Raw genomic sequence first — 26947 nt, forward strand, 5'->3', positions numbered from 1 at the left:
TTCCTGTTTTCCCTTAAGACTTTTCTGCCACAGCCAGGACTGCTCCCTGCTGCCTGTGGCACATCCTGGCGTCCTCCAGGCTCCATCATCCACCTCGTGCTCCGAGCTCTGAGCAGAGGAGGGGGCATGTGTTTATTCCTCTCCCTGAGATGTGTGTTTTTCCTGGAAGCAGAGTTGTGCAAGCGAAGCAGGAGGTTCAGGAACGCTGGCTCGTGCTGCCTGCATGCATTTTTAATGCGCGCGCAGCAAAGCCCAGCTGAGAACGGGAAGGGGTTTGCACGTTCAGGAACCTTTATGGGGGCCCTAAATCTGAGCAAATCCTTTCTGTATGAGCTGGCCCTCTCGGTGACTCTCCTCAGAAGGCAGCACAGTTAATAAAAGAGAGTTTAAAACATCCACAGATGGGCAGGAGGGAGAATCCTGCTTGTCAGAGGAGGTTTTCTCTCACAGCAGCAGTGGAGGTGCTTTGGCGTGGAGGGAAGGACACAGGGATGAGTTTTCCCCATCCTGGGGCCAAGGCAGCACCCCTTTGAGTCACTTGGAAGAAAAAGTGACCAGTCCAGATCCAGTGGGAGCGGCTGGGCTGCCCATGGGCGCCCTGTGCAATGTCCACCTTGGCCATCCCGTGGTTTTTGGAGCAGGTTGCCCAGAGAAGCTGCGGATGCTCCATCCCTGGAAGCGTTCCAGGCCAGGCTGGATGGGGCTCTGAGCAACCTGGTTTAGTGCAAGTTGGATTAGGGAGATTGGAATGAGATGATCTTTATGGTCCCGTCCAAACCATTCCAGGATTGTGTGATTTTTTTTATTTTTTTTTTTCCCCCATCTCCACAGTGCAGAGAGGGGAGAGGAGAAAAGCTCAGCGCTGGAATTAGCCCGGGTCTGAGCCACTCCAGGCACGTTCAAGGCAGCCAAATGAGCTCCAGCATCGTGCCTGCAGTGAGGGTTGATCAAGAGGAGAGCTCCCTGCAGCCCCTGCCTGCTCCAGGGCTCGTCCCTGCTCCCCCTGGCCCAGGGAAAGCATCAAACGGGCTCCGAAGGAGGATTGCAGCATCCTCAGCCCGGGCGTTTCTGTGCTCAGCAGCTTGCCAATAATATCAGGATGTGTGTGGGGGGCTGGAAGGGAGGAGGGATGGGCAGGGAGAGGCAGAGCAGCATTCCTGGCAGGAGATGCCCAGGCTGCTGCCCACAGGGGAGGAGCGGGGGGCACAAGGAGCCGGACCTGCAGCCCCTGCCCCCCAAAACCTGCGTGTCTGTCACCCCAGTGTGTGCCACTGGCTGATCAGGAAACTCCTCGGTGACGCAGCCACCAGCTCGGAATTGAGCCTGGAGTTTTGTCCAGGTTTCGTGACTTTAATGCATTTCCCTCTCTGACTGAGCCCCGCTGTGGTGTGGGGTGACCCCATAAAAAGGACTTTGGCATCCCATCTGGGACCTTGCAGAAGATGTGTTGGCACAAGCTGGGGGATGTTCCCCTTGCTGTCCTGAAGGAGAGAAGGGAGATAGGTGAAGACTTTCACGGCATTTTTCAGGATTCTCCAGCACGCTGGAGGCTTCCTGCAGCTCAGATTCGATCTCTGCTCCCCCTGCTCCCGGGGGTGGGAGGCGGATCCAGCTGGGTGTGAAAATGGCAAGCAATTAAAGGCGCTAACAATTAAGTCCTCAAGTGTCTTCTGGTGAGGAGGTTGTTAGGGCACCTCTTCTCCCGAAGGTTGGTTTTACAAGGACTGTTTTATCCCCTGCCAGCGGCTCTCTGGAATTGCACTCTGCCCATTATTCTTTTACTGCCGTTGTGTTTTCTTTGTACACACTTTTAAGCGTTGCTATAAAATGGATGGAGAAGGCTGCGGGAGGATCCGTGCCTGGAAATAGGAACAGTCGCTGTGCAGAGCTCTCCTGGAGCTGGGACCAGTCTTGGAACTGGTCACCAGCACAAACCCAGAGAAGCCCAGCACAAACCTCACAAGCAGGAGGTCAGGTGGGGGTTGTTCCCTGTGGCACCACCAAACCTTTAGGAGTCACCACGTTTGTTGATAAGCAGAATCCTTGGCTGAAGAGCAGCTCCTTTCCCACTAAAAAAAACAAAAACAAAAACAAAACAAAACAAACAAAAAAAAAATCAAAAACAACCAACCAACCAAAAAAAAAAAAACAAAAAAAAAACAAAAAAAAAACCCCACCAAAAAAACCCAGGAAAAAAATGTTCTTAGCACGTTTATTTTGGCAAGTCTGTATTCTCACAGAGAGCCTGAAAATTATCCCTGTTATGTTTTCCTGCATGGCTGCTCTGCAGGCTGGGGGGACGCTGAGGTCACCCCGTGAGCATCTGCTCACGAAGCAAAGGCAGCTCCTCTGTCCCCCTCCCCACCAGCAGCTCTGCATGGTGAAGACACAGCTCTGACTGAGCTCAGCTCTGCTGGCTGGGCTCGGCTGGGGCGTGCTGGGCTTTGGGGTCACTGCTCTGTCACTTTGGGGTCACTGCTCTGTCACTTTGGGGTCACTGCTGCGTCACTTTGGGGTCACTGCTGGGCTTTGGGGTCACTGCTTTGTCACTTTGGGGTCACTGCTGTGTCCCTGCCCCTTGGCTTTGCCCACCTGGTGCTTCCCTCAGGCTCCTCCTGTGTCACTGCCCACCCTCTGGGACCTTTCCAGCACCTCTGGTCATCTTCCCAAAATACCCCAAGGATGCTCCAAGGATGGAGAAGAGCTCCAGGCTCAGCTGGTCCAAAATAGGGGACCTGGGCGGCTCCCAGCACTGGGGGACAGTGACACTGCCATGCCTGGGGGAGGGCATTGGATGCTCTGAAGCAGCCCTGGTCTCTCTGCACCTCACTGGGGAGAGGAATCCTGCTGGCCCTGGGAATGAGCTGTTTGGAGCTGGTTTGTGGCGCACAGTTGGGCCCCTCTTGGCTGGGACGTCCCTGCAGACAGCAGTGCTGGAACCAGGCAGAAAGGTCCCTTCTGCTAATTATCTATTTATGCTGGCACATGTTTCGTAGGATGGCAGCTGCTCAGGTACAGCAGAGGAACTCGAGAGTGCTGAAAGATCTCCTTGTGCTGCCTGGCTGCCAGTTAAAATGGGGGGTTTCAGGATCTGTGTTTTCACCAGGTGTTTCCCAACGTGAGGCGGTGGATGTTGTCGGATGGGATTCATCCCAGGTCTTTACTGAGGCAATCATCCCCTAGTGTTGGTTGTGCTCTTACCCCACAGGGTCTGGATCTTTTTTTTTTTTCCCTTTCTTTTCGAGAAAGACATTTCTGGATTCCCCTTTTGATTTTATCCATCTGTTCTCGTCAGTGTGGCGCTGAAGTGAGGAGAAAATCACCCCTCTTGCTGGAGCGAGGCACTGCTGCACGAGGGGCTTTTTAAAACTGCGATAATGTGTCGAAACATAAAATTACATGAGCTGTTATTTTCTTGTCTTCTCATCCCCAGAAACGCTCAGCTCAGATTGGAGCTGGGGATGAAGCAGGGCCCGCAGCTCGCCCTTGGGCGCTGACACTGCGCCGAGTGGCTCTCCTGCAAAATCATCGTCATCACCATCATCATTTTTGTGTTCCTGGTGATGTAACTCGCTCTTTCCCTGCTGAATTTCCACCAGCATTAATCTTGGGAGAATTTCTGCAAGTTCCAGACCGCGAACAAAAAAGCAAACCGTAATTTTTCAGAGGGCTTGTCTAAAATTTGGCGCCGCGCGAGGTGCTTCTTTCCAGAGATGAGTAATGTGACAGAAAAGTGTGATTTTAATTAAATTCAGCAGCTTTTGGTATGCTCTGATGTCTCTTGTTCAGCACGGGCAGAATTGATTCTATTCTGCTTTATATAAATGGATTTTTTGGTGGGGTATTAATAGTGCGGTTTTATCTCGCAGCACCGGACCAAGATCCTTTCACAGATGGGAACCGAATCTTGGAGGAGCTGCCTGGGTCGAGGGCAGGGCTGGAGAGGCAGCTCCAGGTCACCTCTTTGCTGGTCCCTGGGCAGCTCACAGCCGCCTCTTGGGAAATTAATGCTGCTTTAATCTGTCTAGTTCCATTAAGCCAATGAGGGAAGCGTTTTCTGTGGTGTGTAAAAGTCTTGGGAAAATTCATGATGTTCCTTGGGCAGCTCCAGGAGTGCTCAGAGGGTTCCAGAACTGATATCTGACAGGGGGCACAGTCACAGCAACGGGGTGATCCCCGGTGACTCGTCCTCCTGGAGACAAAGAGGAGGAAAAAAGAAAAGGAGAAGGTTGGAGCTGCCAAAACGATGTGCTGGGAACAGCCAAAGTCTGAAATTTTGCCACTTGAAGCAGCATTAAACCTCAGCAGTGGGACAGAAGGATTTTTCTGGAAGCATGGAGCTGTGGGGCTGAGAACCCCACTCCCAAACTCCCATGGAAACACAGCCTGAAGCCTAAAACGTTGGTGAAATGGGTGTCCTGTGGGTTTTCTGTGCATTGCCACGATGCTTCCTTCAAAGCAGGGATCTGGGGGGTCTGTACACCCAGCCGGGGCAGCTGGAAGTGCTGCAGGGTGTAATTTCAGACTGTAGGTTCCACACCACGGAAATATTTTTCTGCCAGGAGGATTCAGCACTGTCCCGTCCATCCCAGCTGAGCTGCAGGAGCTCCTTCCTTCCCGTGGCTGCAGAAATCCCTCGCGGAAGGGACGGCAGATGGGAGCAGCTCAGGTTTCCCAGTGTCACACGCTCCACCTGCTTTTTAAAACACTCAAGTGTTATCCCCGGATTTAGGAAAACAGGGGGAGATTATCCTGCTGGTGCTGGGAGGGTGGAATCCCCCTCCAGAAAGGGATAAATCACCTCCTTTAGACTCCTGACAGTGTTTGCACGAGTCAGGAAAGCTTCCTTGCAGATCTGCCTGATGAACCATCTCCAGTGAGAGCAGCCTCGAGTGGGAACAGCTCCTTGGGGTGGAGTGCCCTGAGTCGGGCATTTCCTCCCCCTTCACTTCTCATCAAGCTTGCTGTCCCCAGGGCTGGTGTTTGACCCCAAGAAATCAGAGTGGAGACTGGAAAAAATGGTAAATAAACCAGGCAGGGTCCTCCTTGGTCTGCCCCACTTGGATTTGAGGCCAAGATGCTGCTGCACAAAAGGATCAGGCTGAGGCTGCCTCATCCCTGACCCTCTGCTCTCTGCAGAGGTGAAGAGTTGGCTTCAGTCGCTAGGACAAGGCAGCCCAGATGCTGAAATATGCTCATAAATAAATAAACCTCCCTGTTCATTGCTGTCAGAATTGCAGCCTACCTGGCTCTTCCCGTTAAATAATTCAGAGGGAAGAGCAGCCAGGCAGCACTGTGAGATTCCCTGTGCAGGGCTGGACGGTGAGGATGTGGTGTGGGAGGGATCCTGGGGCAACCTGAGAGCAAAGGAGGGGTTTTTTTTTGCATGAAGTGGCTCGTGAATTATTAATTGATTGTCCCCGTGGGTGAAGTGCTGTGGCTGTGGCTGGCTCTGCCCGTGTCCCATCTGCAGGGAGCTCTGTGAGATCCAGAAAGTGGCCAAAATGTCCTGTGAGGTCAAGGGGGTGCTTTGAGGCATCGTGTGCTGTGAGTCCTGCCCTCCAGAGGAGCAGCTCCCTCCAAACGCTGTAACAAATTGCTCGGTCTTTTCTTCCCTTTCTCCCCTTTTCTTCCCTAAAACAAACACACCGGATCCATCCCGCTTCCCTTCCCTCCTTTGATCTCTGGATGCTGCGGGGTGCTGTGGGGTTTGTCTGGGAAGGAATCTACTTTGGGAGCTTTGTAATCTCTGAAGAGCCCGTTCCAGCCCTGTTTGATGGCACTGGGGGCTTCTGCTTTCCGTCTGAGCAGGGTGGGGCTGGGAGGATGAATGGCTCAGCAGATGCTTTTGCATGGCAGTGGAGTGAAAAAAAGGTGGTGCTTAGCTAGAGATATTTAATAAGAGACACTTCCAAACAATTTTTAATAAGCTGGGGACTCTGCAGACCTGTTGGGTTTCAGTGGACTCAGAATGCTCGTTACTGTTGGGCATCCCCAGCTATTCTCTGCTCCTACAGAAGAAGTCACAATGTGCCTGGTGATTTTTAAGAATTTCCCAGGGAACCCAGAGCTTTTAGATCTTTTGGCTGACAAGATTTTTATTCATTTTACCAAATAAGTAAATAAGTAAATGAAAAAGATGCAGAGATTGGTCCCAAAGCAGGTGTTTGCTGTTGGGGAAGGTGCAGCACCTTCACCCACCTGGATGGAGATGCTGCTCCCTGCGTGGCTGGGGCCAAGGGCATGATCTGTGGGAAGGTTCTCAGTGAAAACCCTGTGCTTGTGAGAAATACTGCTTTAAAAGGTCTCCCAGCTGGCTTTTCTTCGTGCTGCCCTGACAGGGATCTGCTGAGGTGTCTGTCCCCACCACATCAAATCCGCTTCTGCCGCCAGCTCAGGTGTGTTCAGTGACAAAAAAACCACCTAAGTGGATGTAGAAGGGAGCTTAAGTCAAAAGTAGGGAGATACTTCAAATAGTGGCTGTAGGTAGAGCTGAATTAAATTGTGTTGTTGCACTTAGAACTCCTGGGGAAGAGCGAGGGATGAGCAAAGGAAAAATGCAAGGCTTTGTCCAAGAAGCTGCCCTTCAGCTGCAGATTTTGGATGGTTCATTTAGTAATCCTCACCCCGGTGTGATTTCTCCCTCTAATTGCATCCTGTGAGTCCTTATTTAGCCATTAGCTGCCACTGCAGGGACACAGGTTATTAATTCCTCCCCTGCCCTGACTTTCACTCTGGGCCTTCACTGGCGGTCAAGGTGAAGTTGGGAGGGCCAGGGGAGCTGGATCCCCGTGAAACTCTGATTAGGAAACATTTTACTCCCTTTCCTGCCTCCTTGTTTTACATGGGGGGCTGTATCACAGGAGCCAATTACGCCTCAAGTCCAGATTTATGGCTGGAGATGTGTCCACGTGATTTTAATATTCTTTATGGCTCTTCTACTCCTTTCTCCCCAGCGTGGCGAGCGCTAGGGAAGGAAATAGTCAGAGATTAAGGGCAGAATGCACGTAAAAGAAAGGAGGTCGTGCCTTGTGCTGGATTTTCTTTTTATTGTTGTTGTAACAAGTGATCTTTAAAACAGAGGTCACCTCTGAGTTCATCCTCCTTGCCAGAGCTTTGCATCCCTTGCCTTCCTCCCTCTCGTGTTGCCACTTTGCACATGGACGTGGTTGGACACACCTTGGGGGCTCCTGGTGGTTGGACACACCTTGGGTGCTCCTTGTTGCAGAGGCAGGGCACCTGTGACAGCTGGAATTGTCCTGCTCCATGGCTGGGGTCACCGCAGCTCGTTCCCTTCCTGGACTCAACGCCTGGTCAGGGTTTTAATTGAACTCTGCTGCAGGTCTCAGCACTATTTCAAAATAGTGCTTGGTCTGGAGCTGCTCACCGAAGGAAGGCTGAGTTGTAGCAGGGGAGAGAAAGCAAATTAATACCGGTGAAAGGATCCAAAAATAGCAAATTGGGGGGCTAACCAGGCCATGTATTAAATCTTTTAGGAGAGGCAATCTATCATGGGCAGGGAAGAGGAAGAAATTGCTCTTGAGGGCAGTTAGAGGTTCACATGTAACCGGCTTTGCTCCTCCACAGCTCCTCCTGTCCCACCCTGTGGTTCAGCCTGGGAAGCCCCACCTGCCTTCTCCAGGATGCCCAGGAGGGATGGGCAGAGCTGCCACCCCTCCGTGTCCCTGTGTGGGGCTGGAGCAAGGCTGGCTGTGCCCGTGGGGATGCCCAGCACAGCTGGAGCCATGAGGCGCATCCAGCCCCAACAGAGCCACGGCCCAGCCTGGCCCTGTGCCAGCAATAACACGTGGGCTTTAATTAAAACAGTGTTTTTCATCTCCCTCTTACATTATTTGGTTATTGCTTCAGAACGAGCCAAGGAATTCTTGTATTCCCCCCACTCCCTCCCTCGCTGTTTTAATCTGCTTTCCCCTCTCCTTTCTTTCTGCCCTTTTGGTGTCCTCTCCCTCATCTCCAGGGGTTTAACTTTTTTAACAGCTGTCACGAAGTTGATCAGATGAGGAAGCCTGGGGTTCATCAGGACTCATTCATTCCAGTGGGATTGCTGGGAGCTGCCAGTGGGAAGCGGCTCAGAGTGCCCAGCCCTGCCTGGCCAAGCAGGGAAGGAGCTCACAGGTAGAAAGGCTCCATCACTGGAGGAGAAAACGTTTCTCCATCCCAACAAATCCAACACCAGGCTGGAATTAAGGTTCCTGAGTTGTTTGTGTGGCACCAGCTCAGCAGGAAGGGCTCAGCCACGGGGGCTCTGAGGTGCTGTCAGACCCATGCAGCCCCTCATTTTGGTGCCCAGGGTGCTGCCCTGTGTGCTCATCCAGCCTCTCCACCTGGATTCTGCTGCCCCGTGTGCTCAGCCAGCCTCTCCACCTGGATTCTGCTGCCCCATGTGCTCAGCCAGCCTCTCCACCTGGATTCTGCTGCCCCATGTGCTCAGCCAGCCTCCCCACCTGGATTCCTGCCCTCGGGAAGCAGCAGAGACGGTGTCGTTCTGGGACAAAAATGGATTTGCAGTGAATATTTTGTGCTGCTCAGCAGGATGCTCAGGGCTGGGCTGAGTTCAGGGGCTCTGCTGTGAGGGGTGAGGCGCCAGCATAACCCTGTCATTCCTTTCCTTCCCAGGCCCTTCCCTTCGGAGGAGACCACGGAAAATGATGATGACGTGTACCGGAGCTTGGAGGAGCTGGCGGAGTGAGTGGCCTCACCTTCTCCTGGGAGGGGAAAAGTTGCCCTGGGTTTCCAGCAAAGGCAGATAAAGTCTGACAGCAGGGCTGGGAGAGCCAGGACGGCTGCTTTGATCCTTTGGCCAGGAGATTTTTGTGCTCTGACAAAAGTCCGTCTTTTCCTCGTGTAAAGCCCTGGGAGATGTCACTTTTAATCAGGTTGAGTTGATGAGTGGCTTGGTGGGGGGCGAAAGGGGCCAAGCCCAGGGGATTCCCCTCCTCCTCCTAAATCCCCAAACCCTAGCACTTAATTCATCCTCTGAGGTGATCCAAGCCAGCTCTGGGAGTGAGGTACCCATTGTTAGCAGTGCTGGTTCCCCCCATGGCATTTTTTGGGAGCTGCATCCCCCAGGTGTGATTTTGGACAACACCAGAAGGCCCTGGGGCAATCAGAGCATAGTTTGGGTTGAAAAGGACTTTAAATACCATTTCATTCCACCCCTTTGCCACGGGCAGGGACACTTTTCACCATCCCACCTTGCTCCAAGCCCCATCCAAGCTGGCCTTGGACACTTCAAGGGTTGTGACAGCCACATCCTTCCACGACACCCATCCTGCTTGTCCTTGGTGGGATGTAGGGTGATGCTGCTGCTGTCTCTGTCTGTGTTTATCTGGTTTGTTTTTTTTTCTGCCCGTGGTGATGATGTAACAGGCTTTTAAAATCAACCTTGAGCTACAGCACGCAGGTTTGAAGTGCAGGCACTATTGGAATTCAATGGCAGCATTCCCATCAAGCCAGGGTTTTGCTTATGAAGTGCAGTGTGCTACGTATGGAGGGATGCACTGCATGGGTGGATATGTGGCTTTATGCAGTTAAATATTATCGTTCCACAACATAAATAATAAGACTCCTTAATCCAATGAGTTCCTTATGGCTTCGGTTATTACAAAAGTAAATCATAAATTACCAGCGGAGGGAATGGAGTACCCTGGAATTCCCTGCTTGTCGTTGGCTCCCAGCAGCCGCAGTTTAATAAAAATTTAACTAAGAAAGAGATCCTTTCAAGAACAGCATTTCTTGCGCCTCCTCTCCAAAAGTTCTCAAAATCCCTTTAATATTGGGAGTTAAAATTCCTGTTTCTCACAGGCAGATGTGCTTTTAATTGGAGAGAGGTTTGTGTGGGGACTCTCACACGAGCGCTGGTGGGGATGGCAGTGCTGGCCTGGAAAGGGTGGGCTTGGGAGGCTGCACTGGGTTATTTGGTGCTGGAAGTGGGTTCCCAGGTTTAAGTCTGTTGGGGACAAGGTGTCCAGGTGGGAGCTTCCCAAACTGTTCCTTGTCCCTTGGCCAGAGGGGCTGTGACGCCCATCAGATGACTTGGAGGCTTATTTCAGCTAATTTCCCTGTTCTGTCCCAGACCTCCAGCTCTTAACTTTCCCTATTTCCCCATACTCTGCAAAATCCTCTGCAAAATCCTCTGCAAAATTTCTTCCCCATCTTATTTAGGACTCTTGGGGGAAAGGCACTTTGAAACCAGCAGGGATTGCACCAATTCCTTCACCCAGGCCCGTCCCTCGGTGCGCTGAAACGCGGCCTACGAAACGCGCGTCGGCGTTCGCCCGTAGCTGTAAAAAACCCCAAAAAACCCCCCGGAGAAACCCTCAGCACGAGTGCCGCTGCTCCTGCTGCCTGCAGCACAGCTCCAGCAGTGCCCTTTCCTCCCTTGGAGAGGGGAGCTCGGGCTGGGAGGGTGCCAGGCGCAGCGGTGGGCCCCGGGCCCCGCTGCTGGGCCCTGGCGGCCTGTGGCACCGATGAGAAAACTCTTTCTTAGCTCCTGCCCTCTCCAAACAAGCTCAACAAGGGCAGCATTCACTGCTGGGAGTGATTCAGTCCATCCAGCGCCTCTGCCTTTCGTATTGCTGATGATCCAGCAGCCTTGGGAAGATGGGGTTGCAGCCAAAAATGCCTTTTTTTTTTTTTGAGGCGAGGAAGCGATTTCCACAGCAGGCAGGGAAAGGGCCCAGTGTGTGGAGGGAGCCGCTCCAGCCCTGCCTGTAAAACCAGCGGGGGTTTGTCACCTCGAGGTGCCACTCTGCTGTCCCCACAGGGCTCAGAGGGACAAGGGTGGGCGAGGAGGGACAACCCTGGTGGGCTTTGTGCCACCAATTCACCCTGGCAGAGAGGAATCCCCCAAAGGGAGCCCTCCTTGGGTGTTGTGCTGCTGGAGAAAAAGCTCAGGGTAAACACTGAGTTGCTTCTAACAAGTCATTTTGGGGGCTGCTAAATGAGGCTTTTTGGAGAATGTCAGAATGCTTCGTTTCTAGTGTAAGTGCTTAAGCGGAGTAATTTGGTGTCCCCAGGTTGAGATTTTGAGCTCCTGTGCTGCAGAGCCTTTAAAATATGAACGTATTGGTGATGGAGGTGCCGATTTGGGGAGCAGAAGGAACCAGGCTTTGTCCCCACGATGCTCTAAAGGGTGAGAACGTTAATCTTGAGAACTCCCCAGGCACGGAGGAGCTGTGGGACAAAATCCAGTGCCAGGGCTGGGCAAGGGATGCAGGAGCAAGCTGTGTGTGCAATCATGGGGCAGCCACGGGCCACTGGTGTGTTTAAAGGATGTTTAAGCCTTGATGACCCCATTGTGTTTTCACCTTTGGGGTGTTGCAGGGATTAATCCCAGCTCCAGACAGATCCCACAGCCAGCAGATCAAGGCACGTAATTGCCTGGAAACAGCTATTTAGTTAAAAAAAAAAAAAAGAAAACAAAACAAACAATTGGTGATGGAAAGGGGAAGGGAAGCTAAAAGGCTATCAGGGGAGCTGGGAAGTTCTCAAATTCCCTGTTTTCAGCCCTCTGGCCCCTCGGATTGCTGTGCCCTGGGCCAGATGGCAGCTTGCAGCCAGCCCGGGCAGATGGCAAGGGCCGCTCGCATTGCAAGTGCTGCCTGATCGATGCTGTGAGGAGCAGTAAAGGGACAATTGGCCGCTGCTGCCTGATTTATTCCAGCCTGCCCCACGCCAGACCCTGGAGCAGCCGGTCTGGGGGGAGCTGCTCCATGAAATGAGTCGGGTTTTGCAGCAGCCGCAGCAGCAGCGTGTGCATTCATCCTCTGGAGCCTGTGCCCCATATCAGGGATGTATCAGTGACCCTTGTCCTGAGGATGCTCCTGCAGATCCCTAGGGATGGGAGCTGCTGCTTCCCACATGGCTGTGGCTGCTGGGAACTGATGTCAGGAGGCAATTATCCACCTTACTGCCCTGCCAACTGCTCTTCCCTCCCCCTTTATGGCTCTTTCAGCTGCTCCAAACCATCCTGGTACCTCAGAGTTATACTTAACATTTCACCTAAATTTTCTCCGCTGCCACTTGAGCTCTCTCCAGTTATTTTGTCTCATTAAATTTATGAGAGCGATTAATCCTGGCCTTCCTTACAGCCCCAGAGCTTTCTTTATGATGAACCCTCTCCACTTCATGGCACTGTCCCTCTGCAGTGGCACAGTTAGGTAGATTACACGGGGCAGATTTTGGGTTATTTGTTGGCTTTTTAAAGGATTCAGAGTCAGGCAGAGTGGTTTGATGTGAAACATTTAATTTGCACAACTTTTACCATTATTTTCCCTTCTGAAAATAATTTGTTTTGAGGAGAGGAGTTGTAGCGTTGCATAGAGGACCAAATAAGATTTTGGGCAAAGCAGGTCTCCACCAAAATCTACCCCTGGAGACTTTGTCCCACAGGTCATTGTTGATGTCCCCTGCTCTTGAGATGCAGCTCACTGGGAATTTTCCCCTGACAAATTTATTGGGAAAATTTTGTATTCCCAATCTTTCCATCCTCGAGAAGGGGGGAAGAGATCTGCTAGGCCACCATTTCTCAAGTGATGCCTCTTCTGGGCTCAGCTTCTTGCTGAGGTTTCTCCTGCCTCTCTCACTGCTGTCGCCAGCACTGCCCCGCTCACGTCTCCCAAAACAGTGCTGTGATCAGCAGAACTTCTCAAATGCATTAAAAAAAGTAACGAGCGTGGGAGCCAAGGTGAGATGATAAGTTAGCTGCCACTTTTCTCATTATTTTTGCTGTGTTGGACAGACCAGGCACAACAGCCCCTGAAATAAACGGCTCTGTGGTGCAGGGCACTTGAGCCAGAGCGCTTGTAAACGTGTCTGTCCTTCTGTGTCACTCGTATTGATTTTCACACGTCCTGCTTGTGCCATTTCTGGGATCCTGTTGGTCACTGTCAGTTTGAAGCTTTTCCTTGGGGTCAGAATGTTCCCCTTGGGATGGGGAATGCAAGACCCAAGCAGCATAGATGGGAAAAGGCTTCTCCTGCCATTTCCAGATGAGCGTCTCCATCCAGGTCCAATCTGAGTAATTCAAGCCCTGCGGGATCTCAAGTCGGGCAGCTGAGCATCTTGCACTCCCTCACCCTGGAACCACAGCCTGCCAGCTGTGCTGCAAATTTAGGGTTCTGCTTGTCCTCTCTGACAGAATGAGGGGCTTGGCTGGAGGAACTGTGTATTTATAGCTGTGAGTGCAGAGTGAGAATGGGAAAGTGGGGATTACTGGGATGGACTGGAGCCTCACAGCTGCTGGCAGCTGCCTCAGAGACCCTGCAGATGCACTCCCAGCCTAGACCTGTGGTGGCTCTGAGCTCTTCTGGCTCTTAACCCTGGTCACAGGACTGGAAATTCGGGCTTGTCTCTTGGTTGTCTTATTTTAGCTCCTTCTGTCCCCTCCCGCTCTTTCTTTGCTGTTCCTGGTGGTTCTGGCTCTTTCCTCAGGATGGTTTGGCCGGAGTTTTGGTGTGGTGGCTTTGTCATGAGGGTTTGTCCTTGAATTCTTGAGGCTGGTACAAGCTCATCAACTTCCCACAGCATCTTTTATGGGCGGAGAGGCTCTTCAGTGGCCCTGGAATCCATCAGAGCTTCCCCATCTACCCCCAGTGTCATTGCAAAGATGATGTGCGTGGTTCCTTCAGCGTACTGGACCTGCCGCGTGTCCTTCATCGGGGATCACGGACTGTCTGTGCCCATGGTCCCTTCCAGCCCCAACGATTCCATGGTTCTGTGGGTTTGCTCCTCCCCTTTCCCTCACTCCAGGACAGCATCCTGGCACCAGTCCCTCTGTTCTGGGAGCTGCTCCTTGGCACGGCTGCTGCCTGACCGGGTGGGTGTTAGTGCAGAGCAGGCATTGCCAGTGAGGCAGAGCTCAGCCAAAAGCATTGTTTTTGCCTGAAATCGCCTTAGATATGAAAAGCTTTATTCATTATCAGCTTTTCTGGCTCGGCAAGATGCTGCCAGCCCAAAGCTGGTTACATCCATCCTAATAACAGTAATTGCAAATGCTGGCGTTCACTCTGAAGGGCGGCTGAAATCCCTTCCCTAACCCCAGAGCTGTCAATGAATCTCCTAATCCAAGCAGTAGATCATAGGCTCTGATACCCACGGGTAACTCGCAGACTCTGCTGCTTTTATTGAAGGAGCAAATTGCTTTTCTTTGTGGGGAATGAGGTGATCTGGCTTTCCTTGCTCAAGTTGTTCCGTCTGCCCGTGATGCGCTTGGGATGCTGAATTTATTGCCTGAATTCAGGGTGTCCTGAGGTTTCCACTGGCTAAAATCATCCCCATCCCTGCTTTTAGGACAGAGGGGGGTGTGTATTTCCAACAGCGTGGGGACAGGTGAGGTTCAATATGTGCAAAGCAGAGATGTCAACATCTGTACGGCACGGCAGGAGCTTGGCTGCTCCTGGGCTGCTCCAGGAGAGGCTGATCCTCGTGCTTTACTGCTCTCCATAAAAACTGGCAGCCTCTGGTGTTTCTCAGAGGTGCACTGAGAATGTATTTTAATAAATAACAGACTGCTGGACGATGGTGACGTTGTAATACTGCCACGGCTGTCGGGTTTGGGGAACTCTGGTCATCTCCCCACTCCTCAAGCTCTGGAGCAGAGCTGTCTTTCTTGGTGTCCCCAGGATGTGGGAATAGTTCCTATTTTTTTTTTCCCCAAAACCAGAAATTGGAGTAGGGAAGGGCTTGTTCTGCTGTGGAGCAACAGAAAGGAGAGGAGCAGCGATGCTCAGACTCTTTATTAGAGTGGGAGCTGTGAGGTGCTGTCAGGATGTGGCTCCACTTCCGTGGGACAAATCTGCTGGGACATCCCTTGGGAGGAATTTCTCCCCTGGTGGCCCAAGAGGGGCCAGGCCTTGGGGCGTCCATCCTTCTCCAGTCTTTGCCCATGACTGAGCAAAACCCATCTGGCACTTGAGGATGTGGCTTAAGGGTGATTGTGGTGCTGCTGGGTTCAGGTTGAACCCGATGTTCTTGAAGGTCTCTCCCAGCGCTGATGATTCTGTGAAAGCCCCTTCAGCATCATGTGCTGGGTTCCTCCCAGCGTGTGCCCACCACGCTCCAGAGCTGATGTCTTCTTGGGGAAGGAGAGAAGGAGAGTTTGTCCAGGCTGGGAACAGCAGCACCAGGCTGGGGATGGGCAGTGCCAGGCTCAGAGGCTTGTGTGGGAGAGGAGTTCCAGGTGACGCTCAGGGGCACCTCAGGGTGCCACCTTCTCCTCTGCACATATCCCAGAGCAGTTCCCAAGGTCTCCAGGGATGGGGACGTTCATCCCTCGCTCCAAGCAGGCTCTGCTCCAGCAGCAGCATGGCCCCAGCCCTCTCCTGGTCATGTCACACCCAGCTGGGCTCCTGCTGGTGACACGAACACAACCACACGTTCCCAAGAAGCCTCCAGCCAGGGAAATGATGTATGGAGAGACAGCCAGCATCCAGGAGAGGTGTGGGCAGGGAGATCCATCAGGAGCTGGGAGTGACTGGCTCTGCGTGAGGAGCGGAGCCCCGAATATAAATATTGGTGCAGATAATAACGGCGACGGCGACACCTGGGAGGGGGAAGATGGATCACCAGCTATTAGTGGGCATTATTGCAGCAGCTGCAATGCATCACCCGGGAAGAATGGGATGGATACATCATGCCAGTGTATTTATTTAAAATCCCCAAACTTTTATTAAATAAATCTGTTTGTATAAATGGAAGGGGCTGTATTTAAGCAGAGAAATAAAGCCCAGTTTTGCGGGCAGATGTGCTCTGCTGCTCCCTGATATATCGTAGAGAGACGTTGAGTGTCACTCTTGGAGCGCAGCTTTACACCTAAATTTATTTGCGTGTAATTAATACCCCTGTTGAAAGGCACAGCTCGTAAAATATGCGAACGCTGTTTGATATTCCAGCGTTTCACACTGTCCTGATCCTGTGGGATTGACTTCAGTGGGAGCCGTTAGCAGCCAGCACCTGTAGATCTAAGCTCTGGAATTATTATTGTTAATTGCTGTTTAATATGGGCTGAATTTTCAAAAGTATTCCGAGGCTGAGGAGCCCCTGGGAGGGGTGTGAAGGCTCAGATGATAATTAATTACTGAACATCATCACCTTTAGCACAACCTGGGCACTGCAGCTCTGGGATGATTTTGAAGCCTGGGAGTGCAGGGGCAGCTCCAAAGTGAGGGGGCTGGGCCTCAAAATGTGGCATTTTGCTGCTTAATTTCCCTCTGCTGTAAATGTTGTCATTGGCCTCTGCCCACCGAGGCGAGCGTCTGGTGAGATTGCCCTATGGTGGTCAGGAGAGCCTCCCGCTCCTCTGGGAAATGCTGGGTTAAAAATCACCCCGTTGCCCATCAGGGCAGGGGTTGGGCTTTGTGGGAGTCGGTGCATCGCTCAGATAACTGATGCGGAGCGTTTAGACCTGGATGGAATGCCCAGGGCTGGGTCCAGGCTTTGCTGCGGGTCCTGCACTGCCCAGGGGGTGTTGGTTCTTCAGAACCGGGATGCTTCTCCTACTGCCCAGAGACACTGGATGAGTGTTTAATATCTGCTCCTGCTTGGAGAGGATCTGGGCTCCTGCAGCGCTTTGCACCCCTGGCTGGGGGATGGGGATGGTTTTTTGGCACAAAGGAAACCTTTCCTTGAGGAAAAACAAGATCGGATCAAGAGCGAACACGGAGCCTTGAGCTGACCAAAATCCAACCCTAAAGTGAATTCTCTGAGCTTGCTGTAAAGTCACTGATGCAAGAGCTGCTCCTGGTCCTGAGGAGGAGCTGAGGGGAGGCTCTGGGCACCTTTGGGGCAGGTGGAGCTGGAGATGCTGGCTCTGGTGGCTCAGATGGTCGCGCTGGGCGCTCGGCTGGCAGATCCCTCTCAGCCGGGCCCATTAGCACCGAGCAAAATCTCTGCAGGGGCAGAGCCGGCAGCCCGTGGTGCTGTGGGCATCGTGGGCACGCCTGGCACGGGGCACAGAGCAATCCTTGGCTGTGATCCCCGCTCGTGTCGAGCAGCGTTCCGCCTTTTCCAGCCTCCAGCGAGCGGAAAGAATTGTGCAGGAGGCAGTGATCCGGGAAAAAACAGAGAGCACGTGAATTTTCACAGGATTTTCTCCTTGTGATCCTCCTCCCTCCTGGGTGCCTGATGGAGTGACAGCGAGCATCCCTTGGTCGTTATCCCTGACTCCTCTTTCTCGTTGCAGCGAGCACGATCTGGGGGAGGACATCTACGACTGCGTCCCCTGCGAGGATGAGGGCGATGATATCTACGAGGATATCATCCGAGTGGAGGTCCAGCAGCCCATGGTAACAGCTCTGCTGCCTTCTCGCAGCTACGCCTCGCTGGGAGGGGCAGGGAGGGGGCTCCGGGAAGGAAACAGCTCGGTGCCGCTGGCAGGTGATGCTGCGGGGAAGGGAATTGCTTCGAGTTTGAGTCGCTCCTCAGAACCGAGCGCAGCTGGGATGGCGCCGACACAGAGGGGTTCTCCAGAGGAGTTTCCCAGCCCAGCCTGTCATCTGCAGGAGTTTGGGGAGGAGGAAGGGAAAGGGAGACCTAACAAACCCAAAAAGATAAGCTAAAGATAGGACTTTGGTGCTGAGGCTGTGTCACTCCAGCCTTTCCGGAGAGGCTCCGCCTGATCCGTCAGCCAGAGGTGCCGCCGGTATTTTTAGCTCGGGGTGACAGATCTGTGTGTGAGGGATCCAGCAGCTGCCTGTGCCTGCTGCTCCTGCCTGGACGGCTCAGAGCACGAAGATGTTTCCAGTGAAGCTTTCTGGGGCAGCAGGGAGCCGTGTGGCACTGGGGACAAGCAGCCGTCCCTGTTAGTCACCTCTCAAAAAAAAAAAATCTTTTACTGATGGAGAAGCCTGAGAGTGAGGCATGGACAGCATCATGGGATATCTCCAAGGGCTCTGGAGTGAAAATCACACTCCATGGATGAGCCAGGGAGGTGTTGGTGGCCACAAAGGTGCCCACAGCCTACCTGTGTCCCCAGCACTGATGCAGGGCTGGAAGGACTCACTTCTCCAGAGTGTGACCTTCCCAATTTTCTCCCCACTTCCAATATCTGCCACCCCCAGGCTTTGTTCAGACTCTAATTACTCTCCCCTAGTTCACACCTCCCTGGAACAAAGCAGGATCAATGGACAAGTTCAGTGATCAATTCAGTCCCTGGAGGGGGATGTGGCCGAGCCAGAGCCTGGGAATGCAGGGCTGCATCCATCCATGGATGTGCTCTGATTCCTCCCCTCTCCCAGCCCGGATGGGCGCTGGATAAAAATAATAAAACCCTAATTCCATCTCTTCACACCTCTCCTGCATCTGGGGGAGCTCCCTGCACACCAAACCCCCCTGGATTGAGGAGCTGGCCCCAAAATATTCCCGCTGGTCCTGCCAAAGTGCTGGGATCTGAAGTCAGCACAGCTCGTTGGCCTCCAGTGGGTTTTGCCACCAGTTGCAAAAGCCACTTGGCCCACTTGGGAAAGGTTTTGGTAGGAATTTCTTGCATAGATGGGAAAAATGGGGGAAAGCTCCAGCAGCCAGGTAATATAGGATTTAAGGTCAGCGGAACTGGTGATTTTTCACTGTCCCCTCCACACTACTTGATGTTTTCTGCTGAGCAGTGTTGGAGCTGAGAGCTGTGACCCCCTTTCCCTTCCCTGAGTCTGTTTTTAATACCTCTGCCAAAAAAAAAAAACGGAACCTCTTGGGTAACATTTGTTGCAACAGCGAGTGTGTGACGCTAATGGCTTCTTGTGTTTCTGCATGCTTCAGATTAGATACATGCAGGTAAGATGAATCGATTGGAATCTGGGGTTTCATCCAGCTGAAAGGTCCCAGCTCTGAGTTCTGAGGGGGTGGACAGAGGGGCTCTGTTCCTGTGCATGATCCAGAAAACCCCACCACTGAACTCCCTCCCAAATTGGGATTCTGCCCTGCCGAGAGCAGCAGCTCCCTGTGAGGTCCCAGCTTTACAGAGCAGAAGCGGCTCCAGGAGCTGGGGCTTTGGGAGAAGCACGTTTTATCAGACTTGACCTAAAATAACGAGAATTAGCAACCCTGGCCAGGGATTTGTATGAATCTACTGCATTATTTGTGACCCACTTAGTATCTGTTGTGAGTGTCATCTTAAGCAACAGCAACACAGACACAAAAAATATTGAAAAAGGGAAAAAATTGGCCTTTATCTCTTATTATTCTTCTTTAGCTGATAGTCTTTGGTGCTGTGGCTGTAATAAATGCAAAAAATACTGTGCTTTCCGTGTTGAAACATATTTAATAACACAGCCAGGGTTCCTCCTTCAATTTTTTTGGATAAAAATAGTTCCCTTTAGGATAAACCAGTAGTGGCTGTCTCCTGACTTTCCAAACTTGTGCTTGGTTGCTGTAACTGGAGGCTGAACTGGAGCCCCACCAGGTTGCTGGACCACCCTTAGAACCATCTGACTGTGCCTTTTTTATTAATTTTCCCTAGAAAATGGGAATGACAGAAGATGACAAAAGGAATTGCTGTTTGCTCGAAATCCAAGAAACCGAGGCCAAATACTACAAAACACTTGAAGATATAGAAAAGGTGAGAAGTGAGCCCTCTTTCCCACAGCATGCCATTCCCCAGCAGCCCTGGATCCCACAGGAATTGTGCTGGCATGGTTCTTGCTCCGGGAGCTGGCAGATTTGAGGAGGAAAATGGGAGAGGAGCGGGATCCACCAAACCCAGGCTGACAAGCACGAATGTGCAGCTGCAGGAGCCAAAACCAGCATTTTTTTAAAAAAATTTCTGATTGTTGCAGGTTAGAACCAGGCTGGAAACCTTCCTGTGGTGTCCCCCCTATCCCAGGGTGAGAATCTCCCACCCCTGGCTCAGCCAGGCCGGGTTTGATGATGAGAGCTGTGTTTCCAGATATCTCTTATCACTCCGATTGCCACGGAATAATTCCTTTATTCCGAGTGCTGGAGCTGCGCTGACTCGCCATTGAAGCTAATTGGATTAAAAGGAGCGTTCTGCTGCCTAAGCTGGCGGGGTTTTTAATTGGTTTTGATGAATTATTGCGGCGCCTTTCTTTTGAAAACAAATAAAAGCGAGCACCTCAGCGAGGCAGCGGAGTCGTGGATGGAGCCTGGGGGTGGTTCCTGCTCCGAGGAAAGCAGCAGGAAGAGCAATAATGGAAATCAAGCTGCCATTTCTGATCACCCTGATGCTTTGGTTTCCTCCCCTTTTTTTTTGCCATTCTTTCCCTCTGTCTGCTGAAAGTTCCCCCGAAGAGGCTGTGAGCAAAAGTGGGAGAATGGAAGAACCTTTCCCGTTTTCCAGGAAAACGTCCCGATACATTTGTCATCCGTGTTTCCAAGGAACCCTCGCTCCTCGGAAACAGCCACAGCCCTCTGGTGCAGCAGAAAGGAAGAGTTAAATTATTGCTTTCATCTCAGTTAAAGCTTGCAAAGGCCTTGCAGGCCCCGGTGGTGATATGGGTGGAAGTTCCCCTCTCGGGTGCGTTGCGTTTGGGGTTTTTTGGAGTCCCAAGTCGCACAGATGCTCCTGTTAATATGTATTTGTTCAGAAAGGCATTGCCCATGTAATCACATCATCGCTGCCTTCTCAAGGGCAAAATCCCAGGGGGACAAAGAGCTGGGAAATGCTTCGGTGCAGCCAAGGACTGCAGCGTGGTGAAGGAGTGCATTTCACCCCCCTGCCGCAGGTTTAGCAGGGGAGGGGGCTGTGGGCACCCATGGGTGGGGGTCTTGCGCCTTCCCACCCCTGGAAGAGCCGTGGGAGCTCAGGGATGATGCTCCCTTGGGAATTCCTTCCTCCCACTTCTACCCCTGGTCATCCTCTGCCTCTGCGAGTGTTTGAACTCATTAAAACCTGCCCAGGTGAACTCAGCTGGTGAAGCAGAAAACATGAATCCCTTGCAGCACCTCGTTCCCTCCTCTCCAGTACCTCAATCCCTTTTCCATTTCCCTCTTGCAGAACTACATGAACCCCCTGAGGCTGGTACTGACTCCCCAAGACATGGAAGCTATTTTTATCAATTTGGAGGTAACATCGCGGGCACTGTGCCTGAAATCTTTCTTATTTTCACAGCAGCTCAGCCCTCTCCCTGCTCAGGAGGAGGTTTTCTGATTTCCTGTTAGATTTGTGCATTCACTTGGAGAGCTTCAGCCTTTTCTGTGCTGTGGAGCTTAAACTGGTTTAGGAGACGTTCTTTAACGCTCAGTTTTAGAGGTGGGGAGTAGATGAACTCTAGGTAAGAAAACAATTCTATCTGGTGGGTGTTTCAGGGCTGGGGCTCTGGATTTTAGATGATTTGGGCACAGGGTGATGAAGGGATTTATTTTATTTATTCATTATCTCCTCCTCCCTCCCCATCCTGGGGCATTTCTCACCCCAGATGGAATCACAGCCCCATCCTCCAGGCCACTCAGGGCTGCATCCCACCAGAACAACTTTCTTTGCAAACACCTAAAAGAGGGAAAAACCCCTCCTGATGAAGGAGTGAATGTGCATTTCTTTAGGCTCTGTTTGCCCACCTGCTTTGAATGTGTTTAAATTGTTGACTGTTGCTTGCTTTTAGGACCTAATTAAAGTGCACTTCAGTTTCCTGAGAGCCATCGATGTCTCCATGATGTCTGGAGGAAGCAGCCTGGCAAAAGTGTTCCTGGAGTTCAAAGAGAGGTAAAGGAATTCTGGGCTTCAGGCAGCTCCAGTTTTAACAGATTTGGGTGACAGTTTTCAGAGATTTAAACAGAGTTCCTGTTACTCTCTTCCTTCTCGCTCTCTATCACTGCCTGAAAGGAGGTTGGGATCTGTCTTTTCTCCCACATAACAACAGGACAAGAGGAAACAGCCTCAGGTTCCACCTGGGGAGGTTTAGGATGGATATCAGTGAAAATCTCCTCACTGGAAGTGTTGTCAAGCACTGGAACAGGCTGCCCGAGGAAGTGGTGTGTTCACAATCCCTGGAAGCACCCAAAAATTGTTTGTGGTGCTTAGGGACATGGCTCAGTGGCAGTGCTTGGACTCAGAGGGTTTTTTCCCACCTTAATAACTCTGTGATTCCAGAAATGCCTTTCGCAGCAGCCCAGGTTTGCGTCCTCCACAGCAAAACACTCTCAGGCAGCTGACACATCGCTCAGTGCTGGCATTAAGCAGCCAAATCCAGCCACAACTCTCAGGTCACCCAGGGCAGAGGCTGGGACATCTCCCCTGTCACCCACCAGCCTCAGTCCCGTGCCTCCCTGGGATCCTTGTTCCTGCAAGCCCCCGGCTGCACCTGGGATTTTTTCCTTGGGCTCAGCATCCCATAGGAGCCCGAATACCCGATGTGTTTGTGGGGACGCATCTGTGGGGATGAAGTTGGGAACGCTTGGATTGCGGTGAGCTGGAGTGGAACCTTCAGGGCTTTCGTGCGGTCTCCCGCCAGCAGCACAGGGCTGTGATGTGGTGGCTCCTGTGCAGGGCAGACTCGGCCCTGCTTGGATCAAAGCGATTCCTCGCTCTCAAAGGATCTCACATTTGGCACAGAGCTCATCCTGCACCTTTTGCCCGATGCGTAAACGCGAAAGTTTCTCTCACAGAGTCAACCCTGGGCTTTGGCAGCGGCGAGCAGGAGCTCCCCAGCACACAGAGATCAGGTTGATAAAAGCCTTTAATATCCTTAATACTAATCAAAGGGTGATTCATTGTGGAGCGGTGCCAGGCTGTTATTTCACTGTGATTAAACCAGTGTCTAGACACAGAAATGCCATTCAGAAGTCAATAACTCCAGAAATACCATCTGCATTAATAACACACCGTGAGGTCACATCTTCCAGCATTCTGGGGCCTCTTGTTACAGAGGGCATTTTTTTTTTTCTGGATTAAATTAAAAAAAAAAAAAAAACAACAAAAATATTCCAAAGAAGAATGTGAATAATTTGAAAACACTCATAAAACCCACTTAGGTGATTTTTGATCTCCTAATTCCTGGCTCAGCTCCGTGCGTGCCAGTGCCATCCCTGGGGCAGAGCTGTGGGCACAGGGAGCAGGGAAAGGGCACGGGAGGAGTTGTGGAAGTGACACTGTTTCCCAGGGAGACGCTGTGGCTGTGCAGGAGCACGAGGCTTGGTTCCGAGCCTTTAAATCAATGTTTTCTTCTGTTCATGCGCTGGTGGGAGCTGGCAGAATGCTTGGAGCTGGTGAGAGCCATGCAGATGGGTGAACCAGCTGAGCCCCTTCCTAAGGGAGCCTGCAAACAACTTCCTGAAGGACCTGAAAGCCTTGGAAAGACGTGAGGGAAGCAGCCAAACCAGCTATGAGGTGGTGGTGGTGGATCCAAAGCTCTCTTCAGTCCGTGGGGATTTGGGGGAGATCAGGGCTGTGGGAAGCTGCTGCTCAAGGTGGGTTTTGCCTCGGAGGAGTCCCTAAAACCGGATTGTTGGGGATGAAGAATTTGGAGCCACCTGATATAAACAGGCAGAGTTCTTTCCTCCATCAGGAAGGTCAGGAATGCCACGTTTTACAGCAAGGGAATTTCAGTGCAGGAGGAGGAGAAGCTGAACTCACTGGGGAGACAGCGTTCCCCCACCAAGAGAGGAACATGGACCTCCAAAGTCCCCAGTTGGTCCCTGAAAATGAGACCTTCCTCCATCAAATCTGTCTGTGACAAATAACTCCTGCTTCCCTCCACATCCTTGGAGACATTCTGGCAAAATGATGCATTGCTCCTTGGCTTTGCAGGGGCCTTTTTTTAAGGAAATACTTTGTAAATCTCTTTCTCTGGAAGCCAGAGGTTTGAATTTATGCTCCTGAAGCCTTTTTGAAGCTCTCCCCGTGCTGGCAAGGTAGATATTGTTGTGCCTGTGCAGAAGTTGTCAAGGGGAAAAGGTGGAAGAATAATCTCTGCTGGCTGTGGCTCTGCCGGGGCTGTGGCTCATAAATCTCTTTATTCTCTTCCCTGAGGGGTGTGAACGTCCCATGTTCATGGAGCAACGCTGGGTCAGCAGCTCCCAGGTCATCTCCATCCAGAGATGAGGCCCCCAAATAACGGCTGGGTCGCAGTTTGTGATGGAAGATGTGTCTCCGCAGCAGCGGAACAGTTAACAGCAGGGAAGGGGGAGAAAACCCAAACCTATCAGGCAGGATTAATGAGGGAAGTGAGGGAAAAGGGGGAATCCACGACAAAACTGCTCTGCTTTGCCAGTGTTTAAATTTACAGCCCAGGGTGTCCATACAGAGCTCCCCTGTGTTTCCAAAGGCTGTGACAACATTCACTTCCCAATTACCCACGCTCTTGATCGCCAGGTCCCTGTGGCTCTTTCAAGATGGAACGATTCTAAAATGTGACAAAAAGTCGTCACAGAATTACTGAATGGTTTGGGTTGGAAGGGACCTTAAAATTCATCTCATTTCACCCCTTGCCATGGGCAGAGCCACCTTCCACTCTCCCAGGTTGCTCCAAGCCCCATCCAGCCTGGCCTTGGATACTTCTGGGCAACTTTTGACAGTTCTTCACCACCCTCACAAGGAAGAATTTCATCCCGCCATCTCATCTAACCCTCCAAAACCAGGCTCCTCTGCTCTGGCCACCCAGCCCCTCCTGCTCATCACGAGCTGAATCACCTCCATGGGCGCTGGAAACTTCTAAATGTTCAACTGTTGAAAATTTAGATGTCGAAAAGCCACACAATGGAAGAGCTTTCACACTTTGCTAAGCAGTTAAACGGGGCAATAGCTGTTTGCCTCGTCCTTTCTCTGTATGCACACATTTATGTATCTTTTATAGCAGCTGACAACTGCCAGCATTTCCAGTTAAATCTGTGATTTTCCCCTCTCCAGGCTGCTGATTTATGGCAAGTACTGCAGCCACATGGAATATGCCCAGAACACCCTGAACCACCTCCTGGCCAACCGGGAGGACGTCCGGCAGAAGGTGGAGGTGAGCGGGCGGGGGGCTGAGCGCTGCCCCACACCCCCTTGGCACGGGTTTGGGAAGGACTTGCTGGAGCTCAGAATGCTGTCTGGGGAGTGTTTGGTTTACCAGAAGAGAGGAAAGGTGTGAGAGTGTGTCTGTGCTGTCGCAGAGGAAGCAAAGCTGGGGTCATGCTGTCCTCATCCCTCGTTTTTCCCTTATCTCCTCACCAGACCTGTGCTCTGTCCTTCCTCCCCAAATTTATCCAAGTTAAAACAAGCCAGTGACTTTATTTGAGTGGGACTGGCTGGGACAAGTTCTTTGAGCTGTGCAGGCTCCAAACCAGGAGCCACATGGTTTTCCAAAGCCACCAGCAGCATCGGGGACATCAGAGCCAAACCCAAATTCCCAGGCAAACACCAGAATTCCTGCCCTGGGCTCCTCCGTGTGAACAGGGGCTGATGCAGATATTAAGGGAACCAAAGGAGCCCCAGAAGGGATGCATTGTTCGAGCTGCTCTTTTTACCCAGCTCTAATTCCTGCTTTGCTCTTGCTGCTAATCAGAATTTGCCGGGCTGTCTGCACACGTTACCTCGCCTTCCGCCTTGATTCCCTGTGTAAACCCAGCTCAGGGATAAAACCGCACTTAGGAATTGTTTAAAATGGGTCCCACATCAAGGCAGGAGCGTCCGTGCTTTTCCTGCCTCTCCCTCCCTCTCGGCAGCTCTGTCAGGTCACACAGAGGGGCTCAGCCAGCAGGGTCACATCACTGAAACGGGTCTGGGTGACCACAATTAGCTCATCTTAATGACTTAATGCTCATCAGCGACTCCAGAGCCACAGGCTGCATGCTCAGTGCCAGCCCCTCACAAGTCAGCCGCATTAGCTTGGCCCAGGAGGAGGAGAATGGGTTCTGTTTGACATTTCCACAGCTCTGAGGGCATTTGTGCCCTGCCCTAATTGAGCAGCATCTCATTAGGCTGGAGCAGCTCATTTGCATGGCAGTGGCTGTAATTTGGGGCTTGATAACCTCTGTGGTGGGAGCCCAGGCTTGGCTGGGTGGCTGCAAGGTCTGTGGGCATCAGAACTGAGTTTACAGAAGCCCAACAAATACTCTGGAGACTTTAGAGACTTCCTTAAGTGGGAAGCTGTTGTTTTCTCACTGCTGATTTCTTGGTCTCCTTCCTAGGAGTGCACGCTAAAGGTCCAGGATGGGAAATTCAAATTGCAAGACCTGCTGGTGGTTCCAATGCAAAGAGTTCTGAAGTATCATCTCCTGTTAAAAGTAAGTTTTTTGGGGCTGGCACTTCTCTCTCTGCTTGAGAATCTTTCACCTCTGTCACTGGAGGCTGAATCATTGCCAAATGCAGAGCAAGGGTTGGGATATTTATTCCCCTTCAAATAAAATAATTACTAGAGCTACTTAACACAACATAATATTTGTGCTGTCTCCTAAAGCACGGTGACCCGGCGTAATTCTGCACTTGCTAGCCACGAGAGGCACTTAATGAATATAAAACAAGCTTGCATCTAATCTGATTATGTGTGAAATTCCTGCCGTCAGCTCCGTGTTACTGATCTCTCAAGCACCAGCCCTTGCTGTGTTCCCTGTCCTGCTGCCACAGCTGCCTGGGCATCCCTGGCATCCCTGCCACCTCCCTGGCATCCCTCCAGCCACCTTTGGAATGCCTGCAGCCACCCTGACCCCCCTGTCACCACCCTGCCAACACCCAGGCAGTCCCCGTCCGGTGCAGGCAGGGTCCGGGCATCTCTCCTAGCACATCCAAGCTCTTTGTTTGTAACCATTCCTGCTTTTTCAGGAGCTGCTCAGCCATTCCTCAGACCGGCCAGAGAAGCAGCAGCTGAAGGAGGCTCTGGAGGCGATGCAGGTACAGGAGGGTGAGAGTGGGGCTGTGCTGGGTTTGGGGTGCAGCAGAGCTCAGCATCCTTCTGCTCTGTGAAACAAAAATTTGGATGGAAGAGCCATCCAGGAGCAGCTGGAGGGAAGGCGAGGTGTGCTCCTTCTGGCCACACCTGCGTGTTTTGGTTGCCATTTGCTG

General features: G+C 51.9%; 1 protein-coding gene across 3 annotated transcripts in view; it reads left to right on the forward strand.

Moving 5' to 3' along the window:
* Positions 1 to 26947, forward strand: part of VAV2 (vav guanine nucleotide exchange factor 2) — a 122750-nt gene that overhangs the window by 79061 nt on the left and 16742 nt on the right. For all 3 annotated transcript variants that reach the window (XM_040083032.2, XM_058423066.1, XM_058423065.1), the window contains exons 4-11: positions 8638 to 8706; positions 17204 to 17306; positions 19475 to 19573; positions 20969 to 21037; positions 21573 to 21673; positions 24815 to 24914; positions 26077 to 26172; positions 26708 to 26776. In XM_040083032.2, coding sequence (XP_039938966.1) covers positions 8638 to 8706; positions 17204 to 17306; positions 19475 to 19573; positions 20969 to 21037; positions 21573 to 21673; positions 24815 to 24914; positions 26077 to 26172; positions 26708 to 26776 — 706 coding nt within the window. The remainder of the gene's footprint in view (positions 1 to 8637; positions 8707 to 17203; positions 17307 to 19474; positions 19574 to 20968; positions 21038 to 21572; positions 21674 to 24814; positions 24915 to 26076; positions 26173 to 26707; positions 26777 to 26947) is intronic.

The sequence above is a fragment of the Hirundo rustica genome, chromosome 20 (genome assembly GCF_015227805.2).
Source record: "Hirundo rustica isolate bHirRus1 chromosome 20, bHirRus1.pri.v3, whole genome shotgun sequence".
Taxonomy (NCBI): Eukaryota; Metazoa; Chordata; class Aves; order Passeriformes; family Hirundinidae; genus Hirundo; species Hirundo rustica.